This window comes from Phaenicophaeus curvirostris, chromosome 1 (genome assembly GCF_032191515.1).
Source record: "Phaenicophaeus curvirostris isolate KB17595 chromosome 1, BPBGC_Pcur_1.0, whole genome shotgun sequence".
In the NCBI taxonomy this organism is placed as follows: Eukaryota; Metazoa; Chordata; class Aves; order Cuculiformes; family Cuculidae; genus Phaenicophaeus; species Phaenicophaeus curvirostris.
In genome coordinates, this window is record NC_091392.1 from 41647067 (window position 1) to 41668775 (window position 21709).

Consider the following 21709-nt stretch of genomic DNA (forward strand, 5'->3'; position numbering starts at 1 on the left):
GATGTCCTCTCTCTTTGATAACTCTTATTTTATTTCTGGATGTTTTCTTTCTTGCCTTTATAAAGTGTTACTCATGATACGTGTAGTCTTTAAAATGCTAATAAAGTGGAAGTTCAGCAGAACAGCAGACTGCTCTTATAGTGTGACACTGTAAATATTAGACTATAAGGTAAAAACAGCAGTGAAGTTTACTTCCTGGAAGAGGCAGAGTTGGAAGCATCAACAGTTTGAAAGTTCCCTTCTGATTCTAGTAAATGTTTTGGTAGTATTCTTGGGAACATTGGGCTGCACGAATACAGGCTGCAACACGAAGATGCCTTTCAGTTAATGCAGAGGGGATTGTGGAGATGTGCATTGCAGCGGGATTCATGTAGGTGTGCGCACTCTGTGGCCTGTGTGCACAAACGGACAATAGAAACCCAAATACAACCAGGATGCCTTTCTGAAGGCCCTTAATGGTGGAATTTGAGCCTTCTGTATGTAACATACATATTAATTAAGAGGAAAAAAATCATCTCAAGAGGCAGATGGGAAAAGGGCAAGATGCCAGGCATCGCCTGTATCCTCATTTGTATGCCTGTTTTCTGGAGACTCTGATCTTCTACTTGAACAGAACTTCTAAGTGTAAAACTAGGCTTTAATTCTGAGCGGATTCAGTTGAACGTGGCAAGCAGAAAACATGGCTAAATGAGAGGACCTAACACAGGCAAGTCTTGCAGGAAGTCTCTGGTCTGAGGAGTCGGTTCTGTTTCCTGGAAAAATGTGAGCATTGTCTTAACATTTGTTTAAAGGAAGGAGTGGAGTCTCTCCAGGTGGCTTTATCCAGTTTGTTTTCAGGAAGAGAAAACCACAAGGTGTGTTTCAGAAATGAAATGCTTTGGTGGTTGTTTATGGATTTTATTTATTTATTTCGATTTTTTTTAAAGAAAAAAAAACATTGTATCTGCATGTACTTCTTCATTACATGCCTTTCTCAATACCTTTAGTAACGCATTAGGCTTTTAGAGGGACCAGCCAGGGTCCCCAAACAACTTTGGAGCTGTGGTCTGCTCCTTGAGCGTGAGTCACGATTCCACACACCGATTGGACTATGTAGGAGAGCCTTCATTAAATGCATTTACTTAGGATTTGATCATCTTAAGTGTAGATGATCGCACGTGCCATTTGTTCCAGAATGTGTATTCTGGCTGACAAATGTTTTCAGTTCAGCTTCATTTGAGCTTAATAATAAAGTCCTAAATGATGATGTCATGGACCCTTTTGCTCAACAGAGTGGACTTGTTCTGACTTTCTGTCTTTTATAACAAAGCAGATGTGGGTGGAGAAATACCATATGTTGTCTTACTGTGTTGGTTTTCACCTAAAAGTGTCACTGGAATAGTCAGGAACAGAGCATGGAGCAGATGTCTTGGAGTGTGCTGGTGCCAGTTCTTTCACAGGTTCTGGTAGATCCTTTTCATTGGAGTATCTTGAGTTGAGCTTTGATCAAGTGTATCTTGAGTGTTTTCTAATAGAAATCTTTCCCGTAGTCAAACGTGAGCCTTGGGTGTTATTCCTACAGTAGATCCAGGAGTGATTTGAGAGCATTGCAGGCTTCTCATTGTTGCATCTTTTAACACGGTAGCAAAATACTTGATGACTTCTGGTATTAACCATAGAGAATAGCTGGAGGGTGAGAGTTGTTCTCCTTTGCTTTGCAGAATCTTGTTGGAAGTTTGTATCTTCAGTGGCCCATAAACAGACCCAATTAAGTAAATGACTGTGGGAAAATATTAATGCTGAAAGTGCGCTCTAGCTGGTAGTAGGCTACTGACTTGTATTTTCTGGTGAGCGAGCAATTCTTCTTACTTGCGCAACCTAGAAAGTCAGAAAGTTGTGAGAAAAGGGGATGCTTGTTGATGTACCAGAAGCAGGAGGCAAATTAATGATATTAAAACAGCAAAATTGAGCAGTGGTATTGGGCGTGACTGGGAGATGTAGATGCTACACCTTTTTTTCCCCTCTTTCTTTTTCTCCCCCTTTAGGAGGGCTGTCGAGCTGCCGCTCTGCTGCTGAACAGCATGCAGTCCTTTCGGGAGCAAAGTAGTTACCACGGAAACCAGCAGAGCTACCCGCAGGAAGTGCACAGTTCATCCCGACTGGAAGAGTTCAGCCCTCGCCAGCAGGCCCAGATGTTCCAGAGCTTTGGAGGAGGTGCTGGCAGTGGACGTCGTGGAGCAGCAGGAGCCTCTACAGCAATGCCTGGTGAGAGCTCTGGCCATCAGAGCTACCAAGGTTTCAGAAAAGAAGCAGGAGAGTTTTACTATATGGCTGCCAACAAAGATCCGGTGGCGTCAGGAGGGCAGCAGCCACCTCAGCGCAGGCCTTCCGGACCAGTACAGAGCTATGGGCCCCCTCAAGGGAGTAGCTTTGGGAGTCAGTATGGGAGTGAGGGACACGTGGGCCAGTTTCAAACACAGCACTCAACCCTTGGGGGTGTATCCCACTATCAACAGGATTATACCGGTCCTTTTTCTCCAGGGAGCGCCCAGTATCAGCAGCAGGCTTCTGGCCAGCAGCAGCAGGTGCAGCAGCTGAGACAACAGATCTATCAGTCTCATCAGCCTTTACCCCAGGCTTCCAGCCAGTCTGCTTCTGGCACCTCACACTTGCAGCCAATGCAGCGTCCATCCACCCTGCCTTCCTCTGCTTCTGGGTACCAGTTACGAGTGGGTCAGTTCAGCCAACACTATCAGCCGCCTTCGTCATCGTCCTCCTCCTCTTTCCCCTCCCCGCAGCGTTTTGGCCAGTCGGGACAGAATTACGATGGAAGCTACAGTGTGAATTCTGGGTCGCAGTATGAAGGCCATGCTGTGGGTTCCAACGCGCAGGCCTATGGGACCCAGTCAAACTACAGCTTTCAGGCTCAACCGATGAAAGGCTTTGAGCAGTCAAAGCTGCCTCAGAGCGGGCAGCAGGGGCAGCAGCAGCAGCACCCGCCTCAGCATGTGATGCAGTATTCAAATGCGGCCACCAAGCTCTCTCTTCAAAGTCAGGTGGGACAGTACAGCCAGACTGAAGTTCCCGTCAGGTCACCGATGCAGTTCCACCAAAACTTTAGTCCAATCTCTAATCCATCTCCTGCTGCATCTGTGGTTCAGTCTCCAAGCTGCAGCTCTACCCCTTCTCCACTCATGCCGGGTGGAGAAAATCTCCAGTGTGGGCAAGGCAACATGTCCATGGGTTCTAGAAACAGAATCCTGCAGATGATGCCTCAGCTTAGCCCTACACCATCTATGATGCCAAGCCCCAATGCTCATGCTGGGGGATTCAAGGGGTTTGGACTGGAAGGACTGCAGGAAAAAAGGCTCACGGATCCAGGGCTGAGCAGCCTGAGTGCTCTAAGTTCTCAAGTGGCCAACCTGCCCAACACGGTCCAGCACATGTTGCTCTCGGATGCCTTGGCCCCTCAGAAAAAAAGTTCCAAAAGGTCCTCCTCTTCAAAGAAGGCCGACAGCTGCACCAACTCAGAAGGCTCCTCCCAGGCAGAGGAGCAGCTCAAGTCTCCCCTAGCAGAGTCCCTTGATGGTGGCTGTTCCAGCAGTTCAGAGGATCATGGAGAAAGGGTGAGACAGCTGAGCGGCCAGAGCACCAGCTCAGACACAACTTACAAAGGGGGTAACTTGGAGAGATCCAACTCCTCACCAGCACAAGGCTCTCAGAATGAGCCATCAAAAATCAGCGGCAGCCCTGCAGCTAGGGAAGATGTGGCCTCCCCTGATGGGAAGGAGGCTGTGGTGGCTGTGGAAAATGCCCCAAAAGTGAATGAAAAGGCAGTTGGGGTGATTGTCTCCCGGGAAGCCATGACAGGAAGAGTAGAAAAGTCAGGTGGACAAGATAAACCTGCACAAGATGATGCTTCCACAGCCACTCAGGCACCAGCTAGTGCTAGTGGAGCAAAAGAAGCCGGGCATGCAGGGACGCAGCCAGAAACTCAAGGAGGGAGTAAAGGGAGCAAAAGTGGAGATAACACGAACCATAATGGAGAGGGGAACAGCCAGCCTGGTCATACGGTTGTTGGGCCAAACTTTCCTGCAAGAACAGAACCTTCCAAATCTCCTGGCAGTTTAAGATACAGTTACAAGGATAATATAGCAGCTGGCATGCAGCGAAATATTGGTGGCTTTCCACAGTATCCTGGCCAAGAAAAGGGGGATTTTCCGGGGCACAGTGAGCGCAAAGGCCGGAATGAGAAGTTTCCTAGCCTCCTACAGGAGGTCTTACAGGGGTACCACCATCATCCAGACAGGAGGTATTCTAGGAACGCACAGGAGCATTCTGGGATGGCTGGGAGTTTGGAGGGAGCCATGAGGCCCAATATCTTAATTAGTCAAACCAATGAATTGACCAATAGAGGCCTCTTAAACAAAAGCATGGGGTCTCTCTTGGAAGGCCCTCACTGGGGTCCCTGGGATAGGAAGTCTAGCAGCGCAGCTGCTGACATGAAGCAGATAAACCTAGCTGATTACCCTATTGCTAGGAAGTTTGATATGGAGTCTCAGTCTTCTGCCCATGAAGGGGGAGCGCTCTCAGAGAGGAGGTCGGTGATCTGTGACATATCTCCATTAAGGCAGCTTGTCAGAGATCCCGGCCCTCACCCAATGGGGCACATGGGTCCTGAGGCCAGAAGTGGAAGGAGTGAACGTCTTGCCCCTGGCTTGAGCCAGTCAGTAATACTCCCTGGTGGTTTAGTATCCATGGAAACAAAGATGAAGGCTCACAGTGGGCAAATAAAAGAAGAAGATTTTGAACAGTCAAAGAGTTCAGCTAGTCTCAATAATAAGAAAACAGGAGACCATTGTCATCCTGCTGGCATCAAGCATGAATCTTTCCGAGGCAATGCTAGCCCTGGAGCTGCAGTCTCTGATGCTGCTCCAGACTACATTCCCCAGCAGGACAGCAGATCAACACAGATGAGGCGAGCACCCGGCAGAACTGGAAGCAGCAGAGGTAAATCACCTTCTCAATATCAGGACCTTGCTGATAAGCTGAAAATGTCACCAGGCAGAAGCAGAGGCCCGGGGACAGATCTGCATCACATGAACCCACATATGACACTATCGGAGAGAGTTAACAGGGGTTCCTTGCATCCTGCTTACCCTCAGAATTCGGAGGGCCCGTCTTTGGCTTCAGCATATCACGCAAATGCTAGACCTCATGCTTTCGGCGACCCTAACCAGAGTTTGAACTCCCAGTATCATTACAAAAGACAGATATACCAGCAACAGCAAGAAGAGTACAAAGATTGGGCAAGCAGCACTGCTCAGGGTGTGATTGCTGCAGCTCAGCACAGGCAGGAAGGAGCAAGGAAGAGCCCAAGGCAACAGCAGTTTCTGGAAAGAGTAAGGAGTCCCTTGAAAAATGACAAGGATGGAATGATGTACCTTCAAGGCAGCACTTATCACGATGCTGGAAGCCAGGAATCTGGGCGCTGTGTTATGGGGAGTGACAGTTCCCAGAGCAAATGCGCCGAGCTGAAACACGGCAACCAGAAACTGCAGCATCACGATTCTGGTTGGGACCTCTCTCGGCAAACTTCTCCTGCCAAAAGCAGTGGCCCTCTCGGAGCAGCCAACCAAAAAAGATTTTGCCCTCAGGAAAGCGATGGGCATCGACGAGAGGAATCTACAGATTTGCCCAAGCCTAGTAATGCCATGCTTAGGCTCCCTGGCCAGGAAGACCAGTCCCCTCAAAACCCGTTAATTATGAGGAGGAGGGTCCGTTCTTTCATCTCGCCTATCCCTACCAAGCGACAGCCACAGGAAATGAAAAACAGTGGCAGTGAAGATAAAGGGCGACTGATGACTTCAGCAAGAGAAGGAGCTGATAAAACTTACAACTCCTATGCCCATTCATCTCAAAGCCAAGATATTGGCAAGTCGGTTGCAAAGGGAGATTCCTTCAAGGACCTGCCGAGTCCCGATAGTAGGAATTGCCCTGCTGTTTCCCTCACAAGTCCGGCTAAGACCAAAATATTGCCCCCGAGAAAGGGGCGAGGATTAAAACTGGAAGCTATCGTTCAAAAAATTACATCTCCCAATATCAGGAGAAGTGTTTCTACCAACAGTGCTGAAACTGGTGCAGATACTGTCACTCTTGATGACATCCTGTCCCTTAAGAGTGGACCTGAAGGAGGAAATGCAGCTGGACACGGACCAGAGACTGAGAAGATGAAAGGAGAGATGTCCGATCAGGTGGGGCCAGCGAGCCAGGATACAACTGGTGAAATAACTCTTCCAAGATCTTCGGAAGAGTGGCAAAGCGGTGAGGATGATAAAACCAAGAAAGAGGTCCCTGAAACTGCCAGCGTTGGTAAAGAAGGAGCAGGATCCAGTGCAGCACCACCACCTTCTCAGAAGTCAGGTGGACAGGGAAGGTCCGACGGATCTGTAAGTGGAACTGGGACTCTGACCTTTTCTGACTCCAAAACAATTTCCTCTTCCAGCGTGTTTACTTCTGAACCAAATCCAAAGTCTGAGGAAAAAGACAGAGATGTGACAAACATTTCACCTAAGCCGGATGGTTTCCCTCCAAAGGGATATTTTCCCTCTGGAAAGAAAAAGGGGAGGCCAATTGGGAGTGTGAACAAACAGAAGAAGCAGCAACAGCAGCAGCAGCAACAGCAGCAACTGCCCCCACCACCCCCACCCCCACCAGTACCTTCGCAGTCTTCAGAAGGAGTTGCTGGTGGTGAGCCAAAGCCGAAAAGGCAAAGGAGGGAGAGGCGAAAACCTGCAGCGCAGCCACGGAAGCGGAAGCCTAGACGGGCTGCTCCGATTGTGGAGCCTCAAGAACCAGAGATCAAGCTTAAATATGCTACCCAGTCTGTAGATAAAACTGACTCCAAGAATAAGTCCTTTTTCCCTTATATTCACGTGGTAAACAAGTGTGAATTAGGCGCTGTGTGCACAATCATTAACGCGGAGGAAGAGGAGCAGAACAAATTGGTGAGGGGCCGGAAAGGACAGAGGTCTTCAACACCCCCTCCTAGCAATGCAGAGAGCAAAGTGCTGCCCACCTCAACTTTCATGCTGCAGGGCCCTGTAGTTACAGAGTCTTCTGTCTTAGGGCATCTGGTTTGCTGCCTGTGTGGCAAATGGGCCAGCTATCGTAACATGGGTGACCTCTTTGGTCCTTTCTACCCCCAGGATTACGCAGCCACCTTGCCCAAGAATCCACCTCCAAAAAGGGCCACAGAAATGCAGAGCAAGGTCAAGGTACGGCACAAAAGTGCTTCTAATGGTTCCAAGACAGATACGGAAGAGGAGGAGGAACAGCAACAACAGAAGGAACAAAGAAGCCTAGCTGCTCATCCCCGCTTTAAGAGGCGGCACCGCTCTGAGGACTGTAGCGGAGCCTCTCGGTCACTTTCAAGGGGAGCATCTTGTAAAAAAGCAACCACTGACAGCGGCAGTGGTGGTGAAAAGACTCCTTTGGACTCAAAACCCTCTATGCCCACTTCAGAAGGTGGCGCTGAGCTGGAGTTACAAATTCCTGAACTACCTCTTGACAGCAATGAATTTTGGGTCCATGAGGGTTGTATACTCTGGGCCAATGGGATCTACCTGGTCTGTGGCAGGCTCTATGGGCTGCAGGAAGCTGTGGAGATCGCAAGAGAGATGGTGAGTACCCAGCCTTGCTATACAAAATTACTTTTTTCATTTGTACTATGTGTACCATTTGGAATGGCCTTTTTCCTTGTTCTCTCGTGTCTTAAGCAATCATCTTTCATCTTAAATAAATATCTAGTGATGGCCTTGTTTAGATCTCTGCCACACCTGCTCAGATGTGTTTCAGGCATCATCCAAGGGCTTTCTCATTACTATGGTGATCTTTTTTTTTTTTTTTCTTCCCTCCCCCGCCCCCTTATTCTATTCTGTAAGATATTTGATATTCTCTAGAATCATAGAGTGGTTTGGGTTGGAAAAGACCTTAAAGATCAACCAGTTCCAATCCCCTGCAATGGGCAGGGACACCTCCCACCAGCTCAGGCTTCTCAAAGCCCCATCCAGCCTGGCCGTGAACACCTCCAGGGATGGGGCAGCCACAACTTCCCTGGGCAACCTGTGCTGGTGCCTCACCACTCTCATAGTGAAGGATTTCTTCCTAATGTCTAATTTAAATCTTCCCCCTTCCAATTTAGAGCCATTCCCCCTCATCCTATCACTCCATTCCCTTGTAAAACATCCCTCCCTGGCTTTCTTGTAGCCCCTTCAAGTCCTGGAAGGCTGCTGTAGGGTCTCCCTAGAGGCTCTTCTCCAGGCTGAGCAACCCCAACTCTAGGGCTCTTCCTGGAGTCATACAGTGGAAGGACAAGTGGCAGCGGACACAAACTGCAAAGAAACAACTACAAAGAAACTACAAAGAACATTCCAGTTGAATATTAGGCAAAAAATTTCACAGTGAGGGTGGTCAGACATTGGATTGAGGGGGAGGAAATGGCAGAGAAGCTGTGAAATATCTGGTTTTGGACATGCACAAATGCGAGGCCCTAAGCAACCCAGTTTAACCTCTGTGGTTGGATCTAACATCAAAGTTGGCTCTGCTATTAGCAGGCATCCCTTCCAATCAAAGTTATTCTGTTACCCTAAGATGTATTACACAACTCTATAAGAATTTACGGTCCTTACGAAATAAGGGGGATGGAGTAGAATTGCACAGAGGTTTGTAAACTTTGAGTGAAACATGGGTGGGCTTAGTATTGGTTAATTCAATACGAGTTATAGCACAAAGAACTTTGATAATTGACTTTCTCTAAAGTATGAGTATACAGTGAGTGAGAAGAAGAAGGTGTAATTTAAAGCAGGGCCAAAGTGAGAACTTATTCACAACCCTCTGTTTGTGGGTAGGGCTACCCTTGATTTTCTGAGACAGAAGATAATGCTTCAAAACCAGTTATGTGGCTTGCTTTGCAGTCATCAAGATGCTGCATCCCTTTCTTTATGCTTACCTTTTGCTTTGTAGCTACTTTTTCCTGTTGCCTTCAGGTTCTTCCTTTTCTTGACAGTATTGGGATCCAGGTTTTATCTTCTCTTCCCTCTGTGTTATTCCATACAGTGTGCTCGTTTCCTCCCCATGAGCTTTTTCTCTTCAACTTTGATTTCTGGCTCGTTCTGAATTTTCACCCTCTGTTCCTTGACAGTAATTACATGCTTCTTTGCCCTAACTTGATTTGGCCTGCATTCTTGTTCCTAGCCTCTCATTAAACAAAGTCAGTTAATTTCATTTGGTTTTCATCGAGCCGTGCCTGTGTGCTTGTTCTGATGCCACTGCTGAATTTCTTATCTCCGATAATTGCAAGGTTTCTTTCAGAACCTCCACCACCATTTGGATTCTGCTTGAAATGTGGCCATGCTTTCATATGTCTTAGGAGTTCACCAGTATTTTGAATTTGGATTGCTCCAGCCTGATTTTTTCCCTTTTCCTGTTTTTAGGGTGTGTCTTTCATTTACGATTCTCATTTTCCCAATAGCATATAACTTCTCTGCAAGTTCTTGAACCACTTGAGTTATCTTGCAGTGATCCTTTTTGTGTTCCTGGTCCTGCAGGCCCAGTAGAAAAATGTGGCGCTGATGGGCTCAATCAAACTTGTCAAACAGAAGCCTGTTATCCACAGTGTCGGGGGTTTTTTTATGGGGTTTGCATATTCTTTGACATGTAGTTCTTTCTCTGCATGGGATCTTGATGCTTTTCTGACTGAACCCACTTTGGCTGACTCTTTATCACTTTTGTCCAACTGTTAGAATTGTCTCCTTGTCACACATAGAACATTTTTTTTCTCCCCTTAACCCTTTCATCTGCTGTTATGACACCATACAAGAACATCATTGTCTCCCTTGAACCTTGTGTCCTTTCTGTCTACCTTTTCCTTTAATCACTCACTCTACTCCTGGCTTTTCATTTCTTTCATAGTACCTGTAGAAACAAACGTTCCCTGTTTATTTTTAAAAAGTGGTGTACAAAATGTCTGTGGCTGTTCTTGCCTTTGCAACTACCTCTTAATTCCTTTCCCTTTTTTTCATCTCAGAATTCTTTGAGCACATTGTCTGGCACTGTTGTCCTCCAGTGTGGCTTCGATTGTGCTCTGCTACAGTTGTAATCGGTGTTTACAATGATCTCTTCCTAGCTAAGGTTCAGATCCACTATTTCATTTTCCTTTCCCTGTCAGCTCCGTTTGTCGCTATCGTTTGTGCTGCTCTTGAACTGTTGTTCCAGCTTTGCTTCCTGCCTGTGTCCTCTTTTCGTTACCTCCTTTCTTTCCCCTGTTTTTTACAGAAGCAGTTGTTACTTCTAGCCTTCTTTAGGGGGTTCACCTAAGTTGTGCTTGTGCTTTCCTTCCCTTCAACCTGGAATACCATACCTTTGGGTAACCCAGTCACCTTTTCCCAGAGTCTTGTAGAGCTTCCTTTTTGTTCCAGATTCATCTTCTGCAACAAACTTAAGTTATTATTGAATTCATGCGAACTTCTCAGACTCTACTCCAAAACGTGTTTTTTGAGCTACGTCATCCTTAATCCATCGTCTGCCATCTTGTTCTGATTTTCTTGTCACTCAGATTTGCAATCTCATTTAATTTTAAAATTATTTCTTCCTAATCCTTCCTATTTAAGGCTGTAAGAAGTACTGCTTACTTCATGTGTATGAGAAGTAACATGTAGCTTTCCAGTGCTCTCCACTCTTCTGTCTGGGTCCAGTTTTAGAATCATAGAATCACTAGGGTGGAAAAGATCCACAGGATCATCGAGTCCAACCATTCCCATTAATCACTAAACCAGCCCCTCAGCACCTCATCCACCCGTCCTTTAAACACCTCCAGGGAAGGTGACTCAATCTGGTTATAAGACTGAACTTTCAGACGTAGAGGCCGTTTTTTGTGTGCGCTTCAGTTTGTTTTACACATGCACAGTTAAGTGTCCTTGCTGCACACTGAGCTCTTCTGCATGATGCCTACAAGAGTAATCCATCTTTCTCTTTCACCAGCACAAATAATGGAAGAGGTTTTCTCCTAGTATTGCTTTATCCTTAACCGTTTTTATCCTATTATAGTGCTGTATTCTCCTCTGGAAGCAGTATATCCTCCCCGCTTCAGTTAGGAGAGGGTTACACGCAGCGTGAAGATGGCAGTCAGGGTACTGAGAGGTGTTCCTGCCAGAAGGCATCCCCAGGCAGTGGAAAGGCTCTATTGAACCAGACTCTCTTGCCCACTGCCTGAGGATAGCCTTCTGGCTCAGACAGCTGATTCCTGTGCTTATTGCCTGTGCTCTTTCTTTACCTCTTCCTTTCTTTGCATTTTCTTTTTGTTCCCTCTGACATTCATTGCATTAGTGTTGGTGTCTGGAAATGCAGGCGTGCAAACCTTGTAGCTGCTTGCAGACAGATGTGTGCACAAGCACACAGGAATCTAGGTCGTAGATTTGGTCTAGGGTAAGTTAAGACGTTAGTTTGTGGCGTATGAAGGATCATGAGCCTGGAAGTGAATAATTCATGCATGTAATGCTTTCTGTGCGAGTGAAATACTGCCATAACGTGAAATCTGTGTAAAGGGTAATAACGTACAAAGGGCAAATGTGCACCAAATTTAAACTGAATCCATACCATTAAGTAAGTGAAATATTTTCTTCAGCAATCTGGCTCTACTGTTGCTACTTATGCAGCATCCTAGTATAGAGATAAGAAACTTGTACTTCTAGTCAAAGACCAGGGAACCACGATGTAGAGGTAGTGGCCTAAGTAATGCGCCATGTGTTTCTTCTTACACAATCTCACATGTTTTTTCTCACATGGAAGATTATTATGGATTAATTTCCTCCCTCCCCCCCAAACACTTCTGTTTCTCGTTTGCCTTCCAGGATCAGAAAGGAATTTGTTTTCTTGCCATATTAACTTTTCTGTTCCTTGAGGGTGGTGAGGCACTGGCACAGGTTGCCCAGGGAAGCTGTGGCTGCCCCATCCCTGGAGGTGTTCAAGGCCAGGTTGGATGGGGCCTTGGGCAGCCTGATCTGGTGGGAGGTGTCCCTGCTCATGGCAGGGTGGTGGAACTGAATGATCTTTAAGGTGCCCTGCAACCCAAACTATTCTATGATACTGTGAATAAACGTCTGGGTCTTACTAAAGTTTTTTGAGAATAGCCCTGTAGTAAATCTCGAGGAAGTTCCTGAGCCCAGTTCCCTCCTAGCTTCAGACACTTTCCCTGGTATCTGCTCTGCAGCATCTGTGGCGATACAGTCATTGAGGAGTGGGGATATGATTTCATATGTTTGTATATATTTTATTATTTTCATTATTATTAGTAGTTGTATAAAGCTGTTTTAGTTTAATTTCCAACCCATGAGTCTTTCATTTCCTTTTCCTCTTTCCCTGGGGGTGGGGAAAGGGAATTGGAAGCCCCGCTGTTTGGTTTTGGGTACCAAAATTGGCTGAGCCAGGGCTAAACTGTGACAGTACACCTGTATTCTTCCTCTGGAAATTTTTTGGTCTCTCTCAAGTCATGTCAACCATTTCTTTTCATTTGTAGAACTGGAAAACTAACAGTTGCATGCAGTTTGCTATAAATACCTTTAAAAAACAATTTCCTGCCTTGTTTATCTTCTCATTGTTTTCCTGTTCTTAAGAAACTCATTTTCATGCAAGATGAAATCTTGGTTACCTTTGAAACAGGCAAAATTATAAAGTCACTTTGGTTGTCAGCAGATTTAATGTTCAAAAGAATTTGTTCTTTATTCTCAGTATTATATTTAAGAAACTCGGTGAAGAGAACAATGCAGAGAACGTTCTTTGTGTTAGCTTGAGTTGCAGAATCTGAGAGGATAGTTCTATTGTTTTCTGAAAAGCTGTTCTCTAGGAGGTGCATGCTGTTTCTTGGAAGTTTTTTTTATAAAACACTTCTCCCAAGGCAGAGGCTCTGGCCCAGCACAGGTATTCGAAGGTTTTGGGGAGTTGCTTTTGTCTTATTGCGTGCACGCACACGTGAATTAAATTTGTTGAAGGTAAATCTAGCCCTGACAGTGCTTTGTGAAAGGAAAACTTGTTTATCCTCCTTCTAAAGATCTCTTTTTAAAGGTCTGAAGAACGTAATGCTTTTCTCATCAATCTCTCTTTCAGCTAGAGAAATCTTTTAATCCTTCAGCATGGAAAAAAGTCCTTGGAACCTGTTTCTTTTGTTGCTTCTTATATTGAAATTATCATCTTGGGTTTTAGTCAGGAGAACTCCAGAGCAGTGGTAGTGGCAGTGAACGGTAAAATCTGCCTGTCGTCTACAGTATAATAGAATGAGATTTTGAGCCTTCTCTCATCAGTCTGGAATTTTTTTTCTGTCCAACTCTCCATGGATTATCTTTCAAAGCCTGCTGCTTACCTGAAGAGGAGAAATCTACCTGCTTTACGACTTAACAAGCCTGTTCATAAGGTTAAACTGACTTTGGAGAAAGTTCTTAAAAGTCACGTATAGTCTCACAGAAGTTCAGAACCTAAATGCATCTGTCTCTTTGCAAATTAGAACTTAGATATTTGAACTTTTCATTACTTTTGGACAGTGGCAGCCCTCTGGCTCGTGTTGAGTGTGCCTTTCTTAGTTTGTAGGGCTGGAGGTAGGCTTACATACACTATCCAGACTCCATGGAGAACAACTTCTGGTTTTAAACAGAAAAGTTGTCCTTGGCTACTTAAGAATTAGGATGAGAGAAAATGGCCTCAAGTTGCACCGAGCAAAATTCAGATAAGGCATCATGAAAAATTTCTTCACAGAGAGGGTTATTGGGCATGGATGCAGCTGCCCAGGGAAGTGGTGGAGTCCCCATCCCTGGAGGTGTTTACAAGACAGGTAGATGAGTTACTCAGGGATGTGGTTTAGTAGTGGACAGGTATGGCTGGGCTCAATCTCAAAGGTCTTTTCCAACCAAGCAATTCTATGTCTCTTTCAAGCTGATCTCCCACGGTATCTGGTCTGTGGAAATGTGTGCTATAGAAGAATTAAGGATTACCTGTCTACATATTTTGTTTGCTCTATTACTCCCATAGGACCTTTTTCTGTTGTTCACCTGTACCATTCTGGACTCTAGCTATAAGTCAGATGAAAAAGGTGCCTAGACAGATCACTAAGAATTAAGATATTTATGTTCTCAGATTTGAGAAATCAAAGCCTAACAAAAATGCTCCTACACAGTGTAAGTAATTGGTTTTAAGAGGTTCCTAACTGTGTGGCTAATCAAATGCCTAAGCTAGGGAATCAGTAACAAACTGAGAAAATTGTGGAAGTTTAGCTACCTCTGGCAAAACTAAGCAAAGCAGGAACCCGAGTAGTGTAGCACCATGAGTCTGAGGGCATTGGTTTAATCTCAATGTTTCGTTTGGTACGGGTATGCTTTGTTATGCCTAAGCCAGACTAGGAGTGAGTTTGTTATCAAGAGGGGTGATCCTACTTAATCCTTTTTGCAAGCTGTTTGCTCCCCCTGTTTCCCTTGTGCTAGGTCTACCACCTGTGCATTTGCACAGTGGGTTGATTTTTAGCTAGCTGATCCATCAGAACACTAGCTTGGAGCAGGGGATCTTTGTGCCAGATCAGCCATCTGAATCCGCTTACTCTCTGAACCAGATCTGCTGCCTCTTACAGGGAGAGCCCTTTCCCCTGGTAATTATAACCATTAGATCAAGTTAGCCGCAACACAGAATTGTGCCCAGGTGACACCACAGCTTGAAAGTGGTTCAGAGCCACAGTGCTACTGTTTCAAAGCACTGGGAGATCAATGCTCACCTTTTCTTCATTATCCTTCTTTTTAGAGAAGAAAAATGTGCAGAACCTGACTTTCCCCCCTGTCCCCCTCCAAAAAACTCCTCAAGTGAAGTTCTGCATGAGGTCGGGGTTCAGCTGAAATAATACTCTGCTTCTTCAAAGACCACACGCCTGACAAACACAGGAAGGAAGGCTTGTGTTTCTTACACGCAGACCTGTAATGGCAGGGAGAAACTTCCAGAGTGGGAAGAGATGACACTGGAGCTTGTTAATTTTTCACTGTGGGGAAAGGGAAACCAGTAATGAATTTAAAAACTGCCTGTTAGCAGTGGTTGAAAAAAAAGGATGTATTGAGAACATTGTCTGCTTATTTTTATCTCTGGCAGCAGCTTTTAGCATGCTTTAACTAAACGCTTGAGCATAGAGCACCACAGAATCTTGAGGCATCATCTACAATTACCCTTAAAGTGATTGAGTTTTCATGGACAGACTGTGTCCAAGCACCTCGTTGCCTGAGCTGGAAACGTGCTTCTTTCCTTCTTGAAGACAGTCCTTAGTACAGTTAGTTTAACATTCATTTTCATTCCTCAGGAAATGGCAGCATCTTTAGTATTCTTCTGCAGTGCTACAAAAATAAGGAAGCATGAAATCTTGGGTGGAGGAGAAATTCTGAAAGACAGGCTGAATAATGAACTTCAGATTTGGTTTTCTCAGAAAGGAATTGCCATCTGCTGCGCTAGTGAAACTCTCTGTGCTGTCGTGACTCCTGGTCTGTAAGAGCATGCTGCCACAGAGATGAGAACCTGGTAGGAGCCCCTGTTGTATCCCAGTTCACTGCCTTTCTCTGGTAGGGCCCTACAAGTGTGAACGACGAGTGCTGCAGCACTTCATAGCTCATAGCAGCTCTGTACATTGGTATCACAAGCCTCAAACGCCAAAGAGGTGAGCAGACAGTATGCACATCGACATTTCTGATGCATATATTTCAATATCTTAAGGGACTGGGAGCTATTATTTACACTTGTGAAATGAAGCTGCCTTTCTTTGGCTTTATTGTGAGTAGATATCGGGTAAAACTGTTGCTGGTTAATAAAGAATCATGGGTGATCATGGATTGTAGATGGCAGGAAGTTTAGTTGAGGTCTCAAACATAAAGATGATATTGGGGAAAGAGGAAAGACTTACCCAGTACTGACTTTTTTTGTATGGGACAAAGAGAAGATGAAGGGGTAGGCAGGGAAGTAATTCCTGTGTATCTTTATCAGCATACTCCTTTGCTATTAGTTTATCCCAGCATACAGGCATTATGTCTGCGCTTGCCTGTGGTTTTGTTTTACTGTTTGTCTAGCATGTGGAGCGAGGAAAGCAGAAAATAGATTTACTGACAATGGAGTGTTGGGAAAGAATAGGATGCTTAACCACTAGCATGGCTTGTAGCCAGGACCACTGGAAAGTTGTATGTAAAAAGGATCTTGCTCATTCCGCAGTTGTGGCCTTTCTGTAATGCATCAGGGATCCTCAAAATCTATGTACAACTTTCCTTTAAAAATACATTTAAGTAACTTTTAATTTCTAAGAAGCTCTTCCAAATGTGCACGGGGCCTTCTCTGTGCAGGAGATCTCTTAACAGATCTTTACAGCTTTTTGCCTGGCTATCCACAAGCTCACACAATCCTTTTTGTAAGATTTAAGTTGCCTGTTACTGCAGAGATGCCAAACTCTTGCTAAATTCTTGATAATGAGTGACTACAGTCCATTTCTGTGTCACTTGAGCTTGAATCTTTTTAGGCTGTGCTGGCAAAAGATCGTTGAGATTCCCCAAAATTTGGGAGGAGCGTTGTTTTGCTGTTTGTGGGTTTTTTTGTTAACTTAAACTGAAATAACTCTTTTGGGCTTAGGCCCCTTCCAGATGGTAGTCCCCTGAGCTGTGTCCCCTTAACTTCATTAGAAGGCCACTAACAAATAGGTGTTGAAGGACATTCGAGAACTTCAGAAGTTTATTGTGCTCCACGACTGTGTTTAACATGGCCTGCATTTGATTATGGCTTGGCAAAAAAATGCAAAACTTTAAAAAAAAACCCCAAAACCCAAAAAGACAAAACAAAAATGGCTTTCCCTCATTTTGAAGGAATTATTACTTCATAATCTTTTTTTTGCTTGTTTGGTTTGATAAGAGGTTAATTTGTGGAGATAAGAATTCATGACTTTGTTATATACTGTTGTATGGATTATTAGAATTACATTCCATCTTAAAGTACAGTTTCTCCATTTTAGTTTTAAAATAAACATTTTCCTGAACCCTAAGATCACTAAATAAGCAAAAATAATGCTTGAGCTGTACTAATGTCCTACCATTTGTGATAAAGCAAAGCTCTTCAACCGCTGCATTGCAAACCAAGCTCATAAAAAGCTGTGTAAGCTTAGTGCTTTGAGCGGTAGCCAGGCTGTGTTAGGTTTTGGCCCCCTCACTACTGGAAAGACACTGAGGTGCTGGAGCACGTCCAGAGGAGAGCAATGAAGCTGGTGAGGGGTCTGAAGCACAAGTCTTCTGAGGAGCAGTTGAGGGAACTCGGGTTGTTCAGCCTAGAGAAGAGGAGGCTGAGGGGCGACGTTATCACTGTCTACAACTGCCTGAAAGGAGGTTGTAGGGAGGTCAGTGTTGGTCTCTTCTCCCAAGTAACAAGTGATAGGATGAGAGGGAATGGCCTCAAGTTGTGCCACGGGAGGTTTAGATTGGACATCAAGAAAAAATTCTTCACTGAAGGGGTTTTAGACGCTGGCACAGGCTGCCTAGGGAAGTGTTTGAGTCCCCATCCCTGGAGGTCTCTAGAAGATGGGTAGATGAGGTGCTCAGGGATGTGGTTTAGTAGTAGATGGGTATGGTTGGGCTTGATCTGAAAGGTCTTTTCCAGCCAAACAACTCTGCAATTCTGTGACTGGGATAGGAGTGATGCAGGCAAAGCTGAGGCACTTAATGGTGGTGGTGTGAGGTATTTTTGAAATACTATACAAAAAGCAGTTTTTAAACTTTTTTCCTTTTGAAAGTGTATTTTCATCACTCTGCCCATTATAAAATTGGTTATATAACCCCAATATCTTTTTTTTAATTAGAGAAATGTGTTCTGAAAGAGGTTAGATTAATTTCCCTAGATTTAGAAACATGAGTAAAAATAAAACTGAAGTATGATGAGTATTCATGTAATAAATTTAGAAACTACAGCAGAATTAAAACTTTTTTTAAGAATGTTGCTCTGCGTATACAACAATTGGAGAAAAGAGGTTCCGTGCTGCATGTGTCGCCTGAGGTTAAGGGAGTCACTAGGAAAGGAGTTTGGGTTCCCTGAATCTTAAACCCATCCTTTTTGGCTGATCTGCGCTATGCTGCTCTTAGACTGTTGTGCTCTGGGTCGTTTTTCTTTCTTTCCTGGCAGAGAAAATGTTTTCCATCCAATGTCATGCATTTTGCTGGACTGTGTGAGGTATAGGAGAGTCGTCATGGATAGAGCACTTTGGAAAAAAGTTAATAATGAACCTTCATTGTTATGGATTGGATCTCAGCCAGCTGCTTAGTGATTAAAGTTTAATTGCATGATGATTAGTTTTCATTAGTAAGCAATTAGCATTTAACAGCAGTCTTGTATTGCTAAAGCTATGGGTGAGCCTAAGTGGCTTGAGCCATGTTGAGAGGGGATGTTGGTGGAGATGCAGCACAGAGTCATTTGGGAAATTATGGAAATTCTGATGTTAGTTGCCCTCAACAAACTCATTCCTGCTGCAGCGTTGAGCTAGGACGGAGGAAATGGAGCAAGTGGCCAAAACAGCTCAGCCCAGGCACAGGGCACGGAGACCAGCTGTGCGTTAGCCCTCATGTGGGGAGCTTTCAAAAACAGTCACCTTCCTCAAAGGCCCTTTTGAAGTTGTTCCCACAGCAATGCTGGTTTTCATAGTCTCATCCTGCTCCTTGCCACTACTAACGGTCTTTTTTTTTCTTTTTTTTTTTTTAAGACTCCCCCTCTGGAACTTGATGAAATTGCCATTTTTACAGCGATAGCGGCCCGTGATTGCTTTGTGCCACAGTGGGGTAGATTAGAGGAAAGATGAGGGCAGGGCGAGGGCTGGGGGAAGTGGAATAAGATGAGGGTAGAGGGAGGTAGGAATATAGCAAAAGGTCAAGGTTCCTTTGCTGATAAAGGTAGAAAAGAGCAAAGAGCGTCCCTTGTAAACCACTTCTGCTCCACTGAGGAGTCTGTTGTGAAGATGAAATATGGTGGTAATTTCAGCCAGGCTAAGTTAGGGTTGTTAGAAGCCATTCTTCTCCCCGACATCTCCCCTTCTTGCCAGCACTACTGCTCTGTGACTGACCCAAGTCAGGTAGCTGGGCTAGCCAGCGAATTCTCCCCCTCCCTTCCTGCCTCCTTCCTTCATTTTATGTTATATGTTATTATTAACTATATACGCTATATATAGTTAATTTTTTGGCCCAACCAGCTTTCTTGACTCTTAGTGTCGGTATGAATACAGGAGAAATGCCCCAGCTAGAGATAGGAAGGGAGGCAGCGGGCTGTGCGCCAGTATTAACTGATGTCTTAAAAAGGTCTGGAAGGGAGTGAACCAGTCAAGAACATGACTTTTGATACAAAACAATTCCAGAATGATATTCCTAATTATACAGACTAGTGAATTCAATAGAAGGTGCACTTTAAAATTTATCTGCAGTGGTTCTCAAAGGCATATAGCTTTGTAGGATTTGTTACTGATGTCATGTGCAACCATCTAGTTGTCTAGACATATGAAAAGGTAGGGGTGTGTATTATTACTATCATGATCTGGAAGCCCTAGGGACTGCACGTTCCCTCCCCTTATCTGGCCTAATTTGCCAGCCAGAGTAACTGAAAGCAGGAATTTCTTTTCAGTTGAACGGACTAAAATAGCTGCAATTTCTTTTCAGAAATTATAGCAGTGTTCAGAGCATGACTTTAATCAGGTACACCTGCTTAAGTTGCCTTCAGACTTGAACTGTTGGTAAGAGTAGGCATAACAGATATGACTTGGTGTGAAATACCAGCCCTACTCCAGACACAGACTGTGGCGAGTGGCAGAACCTGCCCAGGGTTCTGCAGCTGGGCTTCTTGTCAGTACCTGAGTTACCAGGGGTAAGAGTAGATTGTGTATGTGTTCCTGAGGTCTGGTTGCACAACTGGTAGTAGCATAGAATCATTAGGGTTGAAAAAGACGTCTAAGATCATCCAGTCCCTCTGTCAGCCCAATGCCACTGTGCCTACTAAACTGTGTCCTGAAGTGCCACAGCTGCACATTTTTTTAACATCTCCCAAAGATGGTGACTCTGCTCCTTCCCTGGCAGCATGTGCTTCACCACTCTTTCAGTAAATAATTTTTTCCTAATATCCAGCCTAAACCTCCCCTGATGCAGCTCAAGGTCTCTTGTCCTGACACTTGTTACTTGGGAGAAGAGACCAGCACCCTTGCTACAATCTCCTTTCAGGTAGCTGTAGAGAGCAATGAGGTCTCCCCTCAGGCTCTGCTTCTGCAAACTAAACAATCCCAGTTCCCTCAGCCGCTCCTCGTAGGACTTGTGCTGCAGATGCTTCACCAGCTTCATTACCCTCCTCTGGATGTGCTCCATCACCTCCATGTCCTTCTTCACAGAATCACAGAATAACCAGGTTGGAAGAGACCCACCGGATCACCGAGTCCAACCGTTCCTACCAAACACTAAACCATATCCCTCAGCACCTCGTCCACCCGTGCCTTAAACACCTCCAGGGAAGGTGACTCAACGACCTCCCTGGGCAGCCTGTTCCAGTGCCCAATGACCCTTTCTGTAAAGAATTTTTTCCTAACGTCTAGCCTAAACCTCCCCTGGCGGAGCTTGAGGCCATTCTTGTAGTGAAGGGTCCAAAACTGAACACGGGATTCAAGGTGTGGGCTCACCAGTGCCAAATACAGGGGCATGATTGCTTCCCTGGTCCTACTGGCCACACTGTTTCTGACCCAAGCCAGGATGCTGTTGGCCACCTGGGCACAGTGCTGGCTCGTGTTCAGATGGCTGTTGACCAGCACCCCCAGGTCCTTCTCTGCTGGGCAGCTTCCCAGCCACACTTGCCCAAGCCTGTTTTGTTTTGGTTTGGGTTTTTTTCCCTTTTTCTAGCTCCTTGCGTATTTTCTTTTGATTTACACTTAGGTCCCTTAGGTCTAACTCAGTACAGCTTATCATTTCTCAAAATGCAGTTTTGTTAGTATTTTTCAGTACATTGCTGTTAAGTGCAGCTTTTCTTGCACCCCTGGCTTCTTTATTCTTACTGAGAACTCACACTTGCTAAATTTCTCAAAGTTACTGATGATTAAAGGAGACAGTTCAGCTTCATACTAGTAAGGGAGAGGAAGAAAGGAGGAGAGTGTCCTGGCATTAATCTTTGAAATGGGGACTTTCTCTAAAGGGCAGCGCTGCTCAATGTGAAATGTAAAAGGGGGGCAAATAGTGGAGGGGGTGGGAATGGGAGGAACAGGCAACTTCATGTACTTGAGTTCAGGTTTGTGAGCTGTGAACTTAGACATTATGCCTGTCCTGCTAAAAACTTCCTATGTGGTCTTTGACAATTCAGTTAATTATTCTGTAAAGCAGGCTTTGAAACCACTTATTTGGCAACTGTTAAGACAAATTTGTGGGGTGCTTTGAAAATTGAAAGTACAGTGTGTGTTTAAATTGTCACATGTTCTTAATTGCATTGTAAGATTAGGGAGCTGAGACAAGGTTGCATGTTCTAGTTTCCCAGTACCTAAGGAGGAAGGTAAGTCTAAAGTTTGTTCATGTTATCATTTAGAGTCAGGGCGCAGGAGACAATAGAAATGATTTTATGTTGTTTTTTCTTGGAGAAAGTTAAAACGCCAAAGTTCCTAACTTGAATGTACTGGGACCATATG

General features: G+C 44.9%; 1 protein-coding gene across 5 annotated transcripts in view; it reads left to right on the forward strand.

Moving 5' to 3' along the window:
- Positions 1–21709, forward strand: part of TCF20 (transcription factor 20) — a 125393-nt gene that overhangs the window by 74407 nt on the left and 29277 nt on the right. For 4 of the 5 annotated variants that reach the window (XM_069854534.1, XM_069854552.1, XM_069854562.1 and 1 more), the window contains exon 2: positions 2025–7661. In XM_069854534.1, coding sequence (XP_069710635.1) covers positions 2061–7661 — 5601 coding nt within the window. In that variant the 5' untranslated portion in view covers positions 2025–2060. The remainder of the gene's footprint in view (positions 1–2024; positions 7662–21709) is intronic. The other variant, XM_069854571.1, reaches the window with a different exon arrangement.